The sequence below is a fragment of the Juglans regia genome, chromosome 8 (assembly GCF_001411555.2).
Source record: "Juglans regia cultivar Chandler chromosome 8, Walnut 2.0, whole genome shotgun sequence".
NCBI classification, from domain to species: Eukaryota; Viridiplantae; Streptophyta; class Magnoliopsida; order Fagales; family Juglandaceae; genus Juglans; species Juglans regia.
This window is the reverse complement of record NC_049908.1, coordinates 29,391,904-29,407,119: the sequence shown is the minus strand read 5'-3', so window position 1 is coordinate 29,407,119 and position 15,216 is coordinate 29,391,904. Positions and strand designations below refer to the sequence as shown.

The following is a 15,216-nucleotide window of genomic DNA, read 5'->3' as shown; positions in this document are numbered from 1 at the left end:
ATTAAATAGAAAAATTCTACTCGACATTCCTATACCTACTTTTATTTTTGATTTTTTTTAACAAGTATGTAATTTGAGATAATGAGTAGAAGAATTAATTAGTTTGACAAAAAATATATATATATATATATATTTATATATATATATATATAACAGGTGTGGAATGCGGTGTAGCAGCTGGATAGCAAATCTCAATTAAATAAGCCGACCATAACAAGCCCTGGGTAGGTAAAATTGAAGACTTTGTTATAAAATTTTACAAGATACGTTGTTTTATTTTTGGATTTTTTGTCAAAATTGTTTTGCTTTTTGCATTTTTTCTTCATGATTGGCAAATGATTAGTTAATTTTTTTTTTTAAATGAAATTTGTTTGGCAAAAAAAAAAAATATCTAAAAAAAAATTCAAAACATTGCCTCATTTGTTTTCACACTTCTCAATTTCTTATTTTAACTTTTTTAAATTTTAAAATAAAAATAATATTTGGCTTATTGCATGTTTCTCATGCGTTAGAATGCTTCCACCCTCGTAGTCTACCAATCCAATCATTTCTTGATCTTCTAGGGCATCCCAACTCATTCTTGCATTTCAAATGACATATATGGTACCCATTTATGAACCATGGGTAAGTTTATCATTTCACTTGTCATGATGTAAAATAACTAAAATACTCTTTATGGTGAAAGGTCCACACCTTTGGGACAATGATACTATCCATTTCACCTTCTCCATTTTAAGTGAAATCAACAGATTATTCATGTAGTATCAATGAAACAATCCCTTCCTCTGTTTTAATGAAATCAATCACTAACATGCAGATAAACCCCATATCACAATGGCCTTCAAGATGGATAACGTAGAAACCAAGATGAAGGATTTGAACCACACAAGCCTTAGGCTCTTGTGCGACAGAGATTGTTCCTCCAACTCCATAAAGACAATACACATCAGCACAAGACAAAACTGAAGCTTTTTTTTCCCCCAAATTGAAGTTTTATCACAACAATCCCAGCTGATTGTGTAGTAAGACAATGTCAACATAAATGCCTTAGCCAACATCTCTTTACTTCCATTGATAACGACCTATTGTAGGAGCATTATATCAGAGACTGATCCAAACAAGGCATCAAGAAGGATATCTAAACACTTACAACATTGAAACATGGATTAACAACCCCATTCGTGGTATTGCAGCCTCTCTTTCATGATGATCCACATGATGACACACTTCATTGGAAAAAGGACAAAGTTCTAGCTGCATTTTTCACTCCTATTTTTCTGAATATTTTTCAAACAGTCGGGCACCAGAGCTGTGAAGAATAATCAGTAAACTAACCTCAAAAGCGAAAAAAACAATAGGAAGAACAGATGCTAGCATATAAGAGATTGTTTCATATCACCCAAAATGTAGTCAAAACATATTTGCTGAGATGGTATTTCAGCAGCTTAAAAGAGACATTATTGTCTAAAATCATAAGCAAGTACCAAAATGGCATTGGTTTTTTTCTTCAACTGGAACTTGATTAGTTGATCTTAGAAGCAAAAGCAACTTTTCTCAATTATAAAAGATCAAAACTTAACCGCTCAGCGTCCTCTAGCAACATAAGCAACAGATGCTGCAGCAAAAATTGTAGTTGCAGAAGAAACCAGAGTCCAGAAACTCTTCTGCTTATGTGCTTCGGCTACAGAGTTCTGCAGAAACCCAAGCTGTTTCTTCATATCTTCCACCATCTTCTCCTTGCTTCTGAAAGCACTCTTGATGGCATCCAACTCCATCGCATATGGTTGAATTTCATTCTCTACCTTCTGCCCATGGATAACCTCATCTTTCTTACCATCCCCATCGCCTTGAGAGTTACACACGAGTGCTGCAGTGTTCTTCACCATGCTCAATGCCAGCTCTGAATTAATCCCCGCTGATTCCATTTTAGCCTTCAGATCATCAACTCCTCGTTGCGCCTCAACAAGGTTTTTCTGCACCAAATCTTTTTCCTTTACCAAAACTTCCAAATGGTTCTCTATTGCCTTATTTTTCTCGATCAGATTCTCTTGCTCACTCCTCATCCGCCCTAACTCTTCCGCAGTTTCTTTAATCTTCTTTTCCTTCTCCAAAATCAATACCTCCATGTTTTTCACTTTCTTGTTCTCCTCCTCAAAACCCTTTTGCAACTCATCCCTCTCAGGCCTAACTCGATCAAAAGCATCCTTATATAGACTAACTTCAGAGATTAACTGCTTGTTATTTTCTTCATTTCTACAAGAATCTCGCAATGTAGATACAACATTCTTTAATCTATCAACCTCTGTATTCAGCTCAACAATCTCACTTTCTTGGCTAAGCTTCAATTCCTCCATCACATTTTTCTCTCGAATCAATTCCTCAATTCTTTGCTGCCTAAACTCTGATTCCTTGCTAGTCATATCCAAAATCCTCTGGAAAGAATCCCTTTCTTCTTTCAACTTCTCAATATTTCGTTCTTTCTCCCTCGTTTCTTCCGCCAAGAAATTAATCTCCATCGCCATCTCCTTTTCCTTATCCACAGCCTCACCAATCCTCTTCTCCAATTCCAAAACTTTAGAGTTTAGAACCTCATCCTCCATCCGCAGATTCATGACAGTCTCACTCAATTCCCTCACTTCTTTCTCCGATTCAACAATCTTCACTTCAAGGTCACTTTTCTCCCTCTCAACCTCGGCCCTCTCCCTCGCAAATCCCTCAATCTCAATCTTCAAAGTCTCAATAACCCTTTTCAACTCCTCCGAATCCCTCTCAACAGATTCTTTCTCCCTCTTCAAGTCCTCGACCGCCTTTTCAATCTCCAAATTTTCTTTCACTAACCTTTCACGTTCCCTTTTCAGTTTTTCAACCTCTTCTACAGCTTTCCTCTCTTTTTTCTCCATCTCAACCACTTTTTCTCTCAACTTATTTGCCTCCTTAGCTAGGCCATCGATCTCTGTTTTAATAAAATCCCTCTCTTGGTAAACTCGACTCAGTTTCTCTCTTTCATCTTCAAGATTAGTCATTAGCCCACTGACCACTTTCTTCAAAAACTCAATCTCAGACTCTCTCTCGCGGCTCAATATCTCAATCTCGCCCTTCTCTCTCAACAACCCGTCATACCCAACACCCATTTCATCCATCTGGGTCTCCGAAAAGGTACATACCACATACTTCTCCAACTCCAACCCAACACTTTCCTCAGTTGCCCGAATCAACTCGGCCTCCAGAACCTTCTTTTCCATCCCAGACAGTGTCAACTCGGCCTCCAAGGACTCCTTGGCTTGTTCCAAGGACTCGACCTGTTGTCTGCGCTCAAAGGTTTCTTTGAGAAGAAGAGAATTGAGGGACTTGAGGCTTTGGAGCTTCTCTGAAGGGTCATCCATAGGTTTGGCTCGTTGGTTTTGGCTTCCGTCTTGGGGTTGATGGGCTGCTTCTTTGTCGTCTTTGGCTTGACGGGTCACTTTCGTTTTAGCCATTGTTTCTCTTTTTTCTTTTTTGAGGCTGTGATGATAGCAAAACGGGATTGGGATTCGAGGGTTATGGTGGAGAGCTGGAGATGCAAGATAGAGAGATGCGGAGAGAGAGAGAGAGAGAGAGGTTAATGGGGGGGCTGTTCCAGGATTCAAATTTTGGGGCCCAGCTTTTGAGGATTTATTCGGGTTTTAAAGTAAAGTAATTGTTGGAAGGTGAAGAGGAAGTAGATATGGTTCGGCAGGATGGTGTTGGGCCATACTCACTCTGGTTGAGGGGGTTTCCGGGTACGTACTTGTACTGGTACCGCTGCTGGAGTAGATAGGGATCCTTCCTCTCACCTGTCATTCTTTGTTGGACTGCAAGAGCATTCCCATCCGATTTCTTAAATTTTCTCTTAAATTTTAGTTAAAAAGGACATTTCCTATAATTTTATCCTAAATTTTACTCATTTTTTAAAAATCTTCTACATCTCATTCCCTATCCTTTCTCTATTCTATTAAAATAATATTCTTCTATTATTTCTTTATTACTTTTTTCTCTCACTTCCATTTTCAAACTTCACTACTTAATATTTTTTCTTATGTTTTGAACTATTATTATAGTGAATATTTTAAATAAAAATTTAAATTATTTTTTTAAGGGTTTAATAATATTTTTAAAATTATTATTTTTATATTTTAGTAATTATTTAAATTATTTTTAAAAATATTATTTAAAAGTATAATAAATATGAGTATAAGAGAAAATGTAGTTGATTGAAAAAAGAATTTATTTTATTTATTTGAATAAAATATTAATAAAAAATGATTTAGGGGATGAATAGTGGTTCCCTAACCACCCTATATTTAGGGAACCACTGTTCATTTCCTAAATCAAAATCCTAAAATAGGGAATGGGATGGGAGGGGGTTTTTGAGCTTTTCCCTATAATTTTCCCTATAATTTAAGAATAATAGTGTTTTAGGCATCCGGATGGGGATGCTCTAAGACGGCCCCGTCTATACTTAACAGATAAATGATTTGTAAAATATTAGTATTGGATTGATTATTATATTTTTAAAATTTTAATTAATATGTAATTTTTTTAATTTTTAACTAATCATTTAAAATTTGAAGTCTATATTAAATTAGTCATCAAACTCTCTATAATAATAAAATATTTCACTTTTTCACTCTATTTTATAATTAAAAAATGTTTCTCATCAGCTACTATTTATCACTCAACATTTCACATCTTATGAAAAAACTATAGGTGTGGAGCGTGTGAGTAAATAGTGGCTGATAAATAGCATTCCTCTTTATAATTATTATACAACTCATTTTCAAACAACCAATGAAATTATGCCACTCAATTAAAAATAAATTTTAATATTACAAAAATACCCTCCATTTTATGTTGAGTTGTAAAACATTAGTAAAATGGTTTTATTTTTCCTTTTGCAAATAGATTTTTTTTCTTATATCAAAGAAATACTATTTTTTAATCACAATAAGAAATGCCAAGAATTTAAAATGATAAGCCTCTTAAAACGGAGAATAATGAAATCCAAGATGAATAACATCATTTATCACGAAACATTAAGATCATTTCTCTGTCAACAGCAATGGGCTAAGTACAGGAAATAACAAAGCCCACAATGTGAGCTTAATTTGAAACTGTAATGGGCCTATGGATTTAGGGCCTGAGACGGCTTCAAGAATATTGGAGTCATGAAGCTGGTTTTCATTGATATGCATGGACTTTTTCCTTTCAGAGGTGACTTGCGCATGGCAGATGCTGCTGCTGCATGCATCCGGAGGCATTTGGACTGTTCTTTTCGTTTTGATTTATTTCTCAAGAGAGGCGATCGAAGGCAATTTGGAGTTTTAATGCTCCCATTGCTTTTGGGAGGAGAGAATCCTGGAAAAAGGAGGCCTGGTTTTGAAGGCAACTTAATTGTTGGAAAGTACTTAGTTATTTGGAAAAGAATAATATTATTAGATATATATAGTCATAGATGTGCAAATTCTGCATTAAACAAATATGAAGTTTTAACTCATGTTATATATATATATATATTTAGAATGTATTAATATTCCTTATAAGTAGCCATAATGAACATTTAATCCTCTTGGAATTCCAAACAGCGCACGGTAGTACGTACTAGCTAGATTAAGTTTATCATGAAGACTCTTTAAGTTTAAGATTTTAATTCATTTTCAACATGATTGATTCAATGAATTAAGGTCATGACACAACCGAGATCAATTGATCCATGCATGCAATCATCCCAATAGTTATTCTACATGCATGCATCCAGTACTTGAAATACGTACATGATGAGTTTCATCTGATCGGATTGAATTAAAATATCATGTAGTGAAAGTACGTACGTAGTACACGATGTTGAAATGGAAGAATCTGCCGATCAAGCTTCAGGAAACTTTGAGCACAGAATCTGCAATAATATCTGATGATCATGATCATGAATATGATCTGAAGATCAATGGCTAGCTGCATGCATGTATAGAAATTACAGCTTGTATTTTTGTCCTTGCCTGCACATTAATTTACCTGTAGACGAGGAGACACGAATCCAGATCCGAGACAGCTTAAACAGTTCATGACCAGCTTATTCAATACACAGCATGCATGTTCACTGAATATTGTCATGATCATTAGATAATACTTGTTTTATTTTTTTGTATTTAGAAAAATAGAAAAGAAACAATCTGCAGCTTTAATTAATTTGGCTATATACTGTTGTCCACATGAATGGATCATCGAAGAACTCCAATATTGTAAACTAATACAAGATCATGACCACCAAATTCATTGAATAATTATATATAGCTCATGCATATATGCAGGCCAATAGCATGAATGCATGATCACATAAACGATGAGTATAATATTTCAAGTACTACCGCTAGTGATCAGAAGACTCATAAATATCCGACTTGGATTATTTTACAGAAAACGAAAACCAACTTAATTTGAGTAACTGATCCTCTTAGTTAGTGGTCATCAAATCAAATGACTGAAAAAGAAACAAGAAAAGAAATCCAAGTTCCTCTTCTGCACAGGTTTTGTTTTTGTAATGCCTTGGAACCAAAAGAAGTACTACGTACTCATGTTATATGTATATTATGTGAGATCGCGCATCAACCAAAGAGTAGCTAGCTCAAGGTCGCTGCAGTTTTCAGATGTAAAAGGTACATTTGCGTTGAATGTGCAGCTAGCTAGCTTATAATTATATGACAGAGAGGACGCCTCAACACACACACACACACACATACGTGTATATATATGATATATATGGGATTTCCAGGTTGCATACATGGTTCTTTTCATGAACTAGTTACGTACCACATAATCCAGTGGAATGTCTGACAAGGGCTGCAGTGAGCATAACAGTAGTCCTTTTTAAGGCTATTTATTTTTGTCGACATTAAATGATTACTAGAAGAAGATCAAGATGAAGAAGAATTTGGAGACGAAATAGAAAGGGTTTATTCACATTCTTTGTTCACTCCATATATAATCTCAAGTAATTCATGATAAGCCTTCCAGTACTCCCCGGTGAGCTCATGGATTAACCCTTCAGAATGATCTTAGACTTGCAGAAAACTTAAGACGAAAGAAATGAACAACTTTCTACAAATTTAAAACTCCAATATTGGGCTCTCGTTGAGAGATATAGCTAGCTAGCTTTGGTACTTGATCTCACTATGTGGCCGGAAGTGAACCACCGGCAGCAATAATCTGTTTCTCAAGCTACAGGCAAACAGATGGATCAAAGTTAAGGCTTCGAGACCAAAAAGCTGATGATGAGCAGCTAGCGTTTCTTAAACGATATATGTTCTCTACAAAATGATCTTCTCCTTACCTGGAACAGAGTTTCAAGCTTGTTTCTCACAAGGGAATACTCATGCTTTACTTGTTGCAGACATTTGAGACACCTATATATGCCAAGGCGATCTACTCTATCAGAATATGATCATTAATCTAATAGCTAGAGAAATGCATGCTTGGTCTAAGATATGTGGATATTAATAGAGATTTTTTGTATAAGTATGGGTGTGGTAAGAGAACTTACCCTTCAACATTCTGCTCCTCGCAGTAATTCCGGAAGGCAATGCAGACTTTCTGAACCCTATGTGCGCCAATACTGCCAAAAAGATCCTAGTGATGAAAAATCTAATACCGGAAGAACAGTACTGAAAGAACAACTTTTCCTACAGCACACTTCTTTTGTTTCCTTTAGAATGACCGATCAGTACTTCCTTAGAACTGTGGCCTGGTGATATTGTCAATGTCTTCATGTGGGGGGTATGGGTGTTAAGGAACTGACTGTTTTCTTTGTGCCTCAGTACTAGAAAACAGTCAGTCAATGAATTTTATGCAGCAAGATGGGACCTTTAACTTTCATTTATTTTCTGGAATTGTATTCCAGATCTGGATCGGCCGATTTTAACTCATTAGCCTAAGTCCATGCCTTGGAATTTTTCTACGGAAATTCCAGTACTCATTGGTATCATGGGAATCATGAATGGCTCAAGCCGCGTACGTACCAACAATGGATACATGTGCTTGGATCAGGAAGTTCGTTTTTTTTCCTCTTATGAATTTTCATATTCAAGAAACTATGGTGATACGAAAATATATAGCTGTATGCAGTGATGCTTGCGCTGCTTCTCATGCTAGATAAAAATGGTTCTGAGAGTCGAAAAAATATGTGGCCAAAACTGCAGGAAACAAGTCTAAATTACCTGTCACCTTCTGCTATATGGAAAATATAATCGCTTCAATCTCGACGTTTTAAGGAGTTAACCCACAGAATACTTGAGAAAAGCTTTTTCTCAAAGCAACAGGAGGCTAAAAGGAAAATAAAAATAGGGAAAAGCGAGACTCGCCTGGAGCTGCTGCCCTTGAACTGGTGAACATGGGCATCCACCTTTCTAAAATCAATAGTCTTCTGCTCTCTGAATAATATATTTGGATTAAAAAAAGGAAGAAGAAGATCTAAAAGGAACCCAACTACAATAAGAAAAAAAAAAATTAAAGGCATTTCTTTGAAGGAAAATCATGAATATGACGTAAAATAGATCACTTGATGAAAGATGAGAGAAGTGCATACAGAGCTTTGGCCAGTTCATTGAGAAGCCTCTCAGAATCCTCAAAGAAGAGAGATACCACTTCCACCACAAAATCTGGGTTGCTCTCATCTTGCAATTGCTGAAGCTGGTTAAACTGCTCATCCAGAAATCCCTTTTCACATGGTAAACTTAGCATCAAAACCCAACCCAACAAGAAGAGAGAGAGAGAGAGAGAGAGAGAGAGAGAGAGAGGAAGATAAGATTATAAACAAAGCCAGGTGAAAGTCGTTCTTCTGCTTCCATATAATGTGCATAGTTCTTAGCATACTGACCTCATGAAAGAGTGAGGCTATGTAGTCAACCAACTGCTTCTGCAGCTGAACCACACCATCCATTGTAGCTTTTTCAAGTTTTCTCCAATCACTTCCAGATCTTAAAGATTCATTTCGTCATTCTGTAAATGTTTTTTCCCCTTGAAAAGAGTAGAACCCTGAGAGAGATGTAAAAAGCGAAACTCTATCCGGAGAAAAACTCTCAGATTCCTGCCTCTGGTGCTAACTATATATGCATACAGCAAATAAAGTAGCACCCTTTTCGCTGTTTTCTTTAATTCTTTTCCAAGTACTGTTCTACGAGACTACGAGCATGAGGAAATTATAACCCTTGTTTCCTTTCACAAATTGAGACATGTAGCTTTTAATTTTTATTTTCAAATTAAACTCTCGTTAAAACCCATATACCAATCCATGCCCTCTTTCCGTTTTTCCGCATATTGTACAATATCAGAAAAAAAAAATCTAAAAAAATAGATTTTATGGTCTCAAGCTATCAATTCTTTTGTAATATAATCACTAAGTTATCAAAGTTGTCAATTTATGGCCTCTAAGAGCATTGAGATTGGATTCCTTAAATAAATGTTATCTTTAAAAATTTGATAAATTTGTGTTTAAAATTACTGCATTACATTCAGTATACACTAAAATATTTAATTTTGACCTACAGTACATTTAAGTTCATCTCTAAATTTGAAGACTAACTTTTCATACTCTATAATCATTATTTTATTTATTTAAATTATTATTTTCTCAATTTTGAGCCACAATATATTTAAGTTGGAAAACAATAATTTAAATATCAAATTAAATTCTTAATTAACATATAGTTAGTGTAATTGTAAAATATGAAAAAATAAATAAATTAAAAAATATTATTATTAAAAAAATATATTATATTATTATTTTGACTAATCCAATGGTTAATCAAGGCTAATGAAGTTTTGGATTTATAGAAAATATTTATTTTTTATTAAATTTTAGAGATAAATTTGTTGAAACCAATATCAATGTTTTCAGATATGAGATGAGATGAGTTGAGAGTAAAGTTAAAAAGTTGAATAAAATATTGTTAGAATATATTTTTTAATATTATTGTTGTTTTGAGATTTGAAAAAGTTGAATTGTTTATTTTATTTTATGTGGAGATTTAGAAAAATTGTAATGATGAGGTGAGATGAGATGAGATGTTTTTGGAAAACAAACAAGGCCTAGTCATTTCATTTTTATGTTCTTTTTAAGATGATCCGGCGGCTAATTCCTACGATCCATGTACACAGTCTAATTTTGCGTTTATCTTACTTCTTTACAAGAATCAAATCTTTGTAAGGTAATAATTAAGTTGTAATTTAATAAATTAAGGATCATATATCTACTATATTATAATAAGTGATTATCTAATTATAAATAGTAACTTTTATTATTTTACTTGTAGCTCCTTTATAGAATTTAATGAAAGATCTTATTTTATCAAAAAGTCCTTAAGACCCTTGATCATTTGACGTATAGCTCATTTATAAAATTTAATGAAGGATCATGTTTTATCAAAATGCCCTTAATATCAAATTAATAATATTTTATTATTATATAGAGTAATATGGATGCAGACCAATGCTCATATTTTGCTGAAGTTTAAATTTTTTTTTAATCTAGATTTTTTATCTTTCTTTAACTTTGTAATTTTTTTTTCTAAATAAAGAAGCTATTGATTTTTTTATTTATTTTTATTTAAATTATTATATCAGGTGCACTCCAAAACTAACGCATCCGCACCGTTCCGTATATATGTATATATATATATATATATAACACAAAAAGGACAAGGTGTAACTATCGTTCAAAGCTAGCACATGAACTAAGTGGTTTCTTTTCTTTTTCATGATCAATTATTGCTCTCTTTCTATCTGTTATTTTAATTTCTTCAACTAGTTTTGTTGTCTTCCAAGGTACTAACTCTTATAGTATAGCCTAGCTAAGGGTACTGGCATGGCTTTTTCGAAGTCTTCCCTCTCCACTCCCTAGTGAGTCCTTGCGCCCTAGCTTGTCCATTTCAGTCGAAACAATTTTTCATCCTCTTTTAGATGCACCAAATATTAGCTTAGTTTTACTTTTTCGTCTGATAGATCGATGCAAAGTTTTGTCAAGTTCTTGACGGAGAAAGCTGATAAAATGGTACGGCATAATAAGAAAATTGTTTTTATGTAATCAATTATTTCTTACTAAAATATTAATTGAGTTTATTTTCATTCCAAATAATCATTCTTATCGTAAATAATTTATCACAAATATTTATTTTTCTTGTAGTACGTTGAGTATACTACTAGACAAACATTTATATATAATGTATTCATGCATGCAGTTTAATTCAAGATCACTTGGAAATTTCAGATATATAATTTCAATGCACAGAAGATCAAGAAGTTAGTACCATATATGAAGCCATATTTCACGAAGAGTAATGCTACTTACAGTCGTGAAATGAGTAATGCTACTTACAGTCGTGAAATACGTAAATGCCGTGTAGGGGTGTCAAATCATATTAACGGATCGTGTTCGTATCGTGTCAAGACATGTATATTATACTATATAAGTCAACCCTAACCTAACCCGTTAAGCTTATCGTGTCAAAATCTCAAACCCTAACATGACCCAATAACATAACGGGTCTTGTCAACCCGTTTTGACCTATTTATGTAAATGGATTGAAACAACTCCAAAATTAACCTCTTTAATCTAGTTAAGTTTAACATAATTTTATATAAATGTTAAAATCACAATATCTATAAAAAATATAAAAGTAATTACAAGTCCAAAATTACAATTTAAATAATAAAAATATCGAAATTAAAATCTCAACAATTTTATTTTTTAGGTATAAAGGTATAATTGTAATTTTAACTTTCTTAACAGGTCATAACAAGTTGACCCGTTATCAAACCGTTAAGTTATTGTATTTTAACGGGTCAACCCGTTTTGACCGTAATCCGTTAAGGGTAAACCCTAACCCGTTTTTATCGTGTCGTGTTCATGTTGGATTAATGGGTCGTGTCACATATTGACATCTCTAATGCCGTGCAGTCACTTTGAAAAAAAGTGAGATCTACTATTAAAAAATTAATTTATTTTCATATGAGTCTCGTATTTATTTACATTTTTCAAAATGCATGCACAATATTTATACATTCACGACTGTAAATATCATTTTTCTTTTGCAAAAGATCATGGCTAAATAAAACCCACATTTTCAAAGCTCATTTTGAGATGTGTACTGGAAGTTGAAGACAAGTTACATCTATATATATCACTGAGATCTTTAGGTAGACTTTTGTCTATTCTAAAAGATAATCGTGAAACAACTGCCACAAGAAGGCAAGAAAAGGGTGGGGGGAAAGAAAATAAACATCTCTTTCTAAAAGATTTATTAGTTGCTAAACATGAACACTAAATCAACGTCACTTTCTACAAAGATTAAAAGTTTGATCTATATATAATAAAAGAGAAGACGAGAGATCCTATCTAGTTTTTTCCCCAGTACTTATCTGTCAGTCCCCGCTTTTTATCCCCTTATCCCTTTGCATTTCACGCCTATATATGCTTTCGATCTTATCAAGATGAATCTTTATGTACCTTGTCCTCTTTGTTTTTCTTCTTGTTTTTGTGTTGTTGTCCTTGTTTGATTGGATACATCATTTGATTGGATGAGTACTGTTTTTAGGAATAGAAAAAAAAAAAAAGGAAAAAGTAAGTTTCTCCACTCTATTTGATCACTCGGGAATTTTTTATTTATTTAATAATTAAAAAAATAATTTTAAATATATTAATATATATTGTTTTTATTTTTTAAAAATATTTAAAAATATGAATAAAAAAATAAAATATAAAAAAATTATAAAAAACAACAGTTGGTCAAGTTGAACCGGCAAAATAGTCCGACTCTTAAAAAAAAAAAAAAGTACAACTTACTTTATGATATATCCTACAAAGATAAGCCACAACATTAGCTCTTACATTTTATTTTGGATAGTAAGAATTCTCATAATATCTCATTATTATTTTTTATTTATTTTTTATTATTATTAATTACTAATTAATATTCTATTATTATTTTTATTACTTTTTCATTATTATCGACATAATATCTAAAAATACATTACTGCTCAAACGCAATCTTAATCTATCACGGGACAAATATCAAATATCAAATCTTTCTCTTCTCCCGCAAATTATTTTGTGATGTTTAATTGATTCAATCGATCTCTTGACAGGAAACTTTGGTGCAGTAATTTGTTTTTGTTTTTTGGGTGGTGCTACGTACTCCCACCGCTTCCGTTAGTTGTTTTCTGGATTTTTATTTTTTATTTTTTATTTTTTTACATGTATTTTTTTTAAAATATAATATTATTTAAATGTACTTACTTAATTATTAAAAAAATAAAAAATAAAAAGTCGGAAAGAATAGCAATTTTTTTTTTTTTTTTTTTTGCGGGGGAGTCTTACGCGTGTCATGTGCTTAGGGCATTATCTAGGGGGGGGGACATGTATATGTTGTACTTGTTGCGTATTTGTAAGCACCTAGCTGTGACACATAAGACCATCAAATGCATGGTTCTCTTTTTGCCTTTTTTTTTTGGAAACTTTTAAAATTTTTAATTTAGTGGGAACCGAAGACTTTTGAATGGCATCTTCACTTTTGGGCCCAATGGTATCCTCTTGTAGCTCAAAGATTACCATTTTTCTTACAAGCAAACAACTCTTTTGAGTATTATTTAGGGTATAAAAGAAAAGGACGAGGATTCCAACAATCACTTCAAAACAATGTAAGACAACCAAAAAAGGATAAAATAAGGTAAAACAATCTGTAAACGGGACGATAGTAGCAGTCACAGTGACATTGTTTCTTGGCTTTGAAATTGCCTTAAGAGTAATGCTATGTATAGTTGTGAAATGCGTACATATCGTGCAGTCGCTTTGAAAAAAAATGATATATATTATTAAAAAATTAATTTCTTTTTATATGGATCTTATATTTATTCACTTTTTCAAAACGACTGCACGATACTTATATACTCACAACTGCAAGTATCATTTCTCCTGCCTTAATTACTTAGAAAACTGCCACTTCTGCAAATTTTATTTGGAGAAATGATAGTTGTAGTTGTGAATGCATAATTAATATTGTGTAATTATTTTGAAAAAAAATAAATAAAATACGAAATCTACATAAAAAATAATAATTTTTTAATTATAGACTTCATTCTTTTTCAAAATAATTACATGATGTTTACACACTGTACATTACTCTTTTATTTATGGGGTTTGAGGTGTGGGCCACAAGGTAGACTGCGAATACGATGCAGACTTTGATGCTGCTGTAAGGCTAAACTGACCTTGAGTACTGAACTGGAGTAATGGAAGAATATATAAGATTTGAACATGGAAAGGCTGTATTTAATTTGATTTTCAGAGTTTGAATTTGTAGGATCACATTGGTAATAATTGTAAGGGGTGTTGTTGTAGAAGTGAGTAGGTAAGATAGAGAGGGGTGAAGGTAGGTAGGAGTAATAAAATGAAAAGAAAATTGATGATAGATGGAAGAATACAAAGAGAGAGAACCTTTTTTTTTTAACAATGTAGTGAGAGGTTTCAGTGAAGGAATCTCTCTAGAAAGAATGATTACTTTGACATACAACATTTTAAATCTAATCCATTATTTCAAAGTTCAAATTTTTCTATTAAGAGACGTTTCAATCTATCGTATCAACCTCTCACAAGAATAATTCTCATTTCTGAATCTCAATATGATCATTTAAAACCCTTATCTACTATATCCTTCAAATGCAGATACCACCAATCATACATTAGGACAACTTGGCATTTGATTCACTACCTTGCTGCAAATTCTAGGAAGCCATTGTATTAGTCCCTTTAACAGCTTCGACCAAGACAATCCTAAGGCATTCATGAAGAACTATGACAGCCTCGACACTGTGCGCCCCCACAATTATACATGTCCTCATGATCTAAATGAATAAATGAATGAATCAGTCCCTTATTGGATGATGCATGCCACTCCTACTGGCCAGTAGGAGTGGAGGGATAACTCTCATATATAGTTTGTATGCATGATTCCTTTCTGTTGATGGGAAGGGCACCTAAGTGTGGGGTGGGGGTCCAGTATTTGGTAGATTTTATTGCCATTAATGTAGATGGCAGGGCAGGGCAGGCCACAAGAATACAAAAATGTAGGATACTTTGGGGTATCCAAAGCCATGAATGAACATAGACCATCAAGAAACCCTTGCATGAATGTTCTTTGTCAGTACCCACAAGAA

The 15,216-nt window shown here is 33.3% G+C and overlaps 2 protein-coding genes across 2 annotated transcripts; both read right to left on the bottom strand.

Moving 5' to 3' along the window:
* Positions 1-1,371: 1,371 nt before the first annotated feature.
* Positions 1,372-3,714, bottom strand: LOC109004534 (major antigen). The gene has a single exon (XM_018983108.2). It carries the CDS (start codon positions 3,474-3,476, stop codon positions 1,584-1,586), a length of 1,893 nt encoding a protein of 630 aa, XP_018838653.1. The 5' UTR covers positions 3,477-3,714; the 3' UTR covers positions 1,372-1,583.
* A 2,844-nt stretch (positions 3,715-6,558) lies between these two features.
* Positions 6,559-9,210, bottom strand: LOC109004535 (histidine-containing phosphotransfer protein 1-like). The gene is made up of 6 exons (XM_018983109.2): positions 8,885-9,210; positions 8,594-8,724; positions 8,370-8,438; positions 7,553-7,624; positions 7,343-7,415; positions 6,559-7,230 (listed from the first exon to the last, which is right to left on the bottom strand). The coding sequence occupies exons 1-6, from the start codon at positions 8,945-8,947 to the stop codon at positions 7,183-7,185; spliced, it is 456 nt and encodes a 151-aa protein (XP_018838654.1). The 5' UTR covers positions 8,948-9,210; the 3' UTR covers positions 6,559-7,182.
* Between the last annotated feature and the right edge of the window lie 6,006 nt (positions 9,211-15,216).

What these genes read in the sequence shown, in the direction of transcription:
- LOC109004534 (XM_018983108.2), bottom strand. Translation starts at nt 3,476, where the DNA reads ATGGCTAAAACGAAAGTGACCCGTCAAGCCAAAGACGACAAAGAAGCA.
- LOC109004535 (XM_018983109.2), bottom strand. Translation starts at nt 8,947, where the DNA reads ATGGATGGTGTGGTTCAGCTGCAGAAGCAGTTGGTTGACTACATAGCC. An exon ending in TTCAAGGGCAGCAGCTCCAG is followed by an intron (nt 7,625 to 8,369) that starts GCGAGTCTCGCT and finishes TCTTTTTGGCAG; the next exon opens with TATTGGCGCACATAGGGTTC. An exon ending in GAGGAGCAGAATGTTGAAGG is followed by an intron (nt 7,416 to 7,552) that starts GTAAGTTCTCTT and finishes TGGCATATATAG; the next exon opens with GTGTCTCAAATGTCTGCAAC.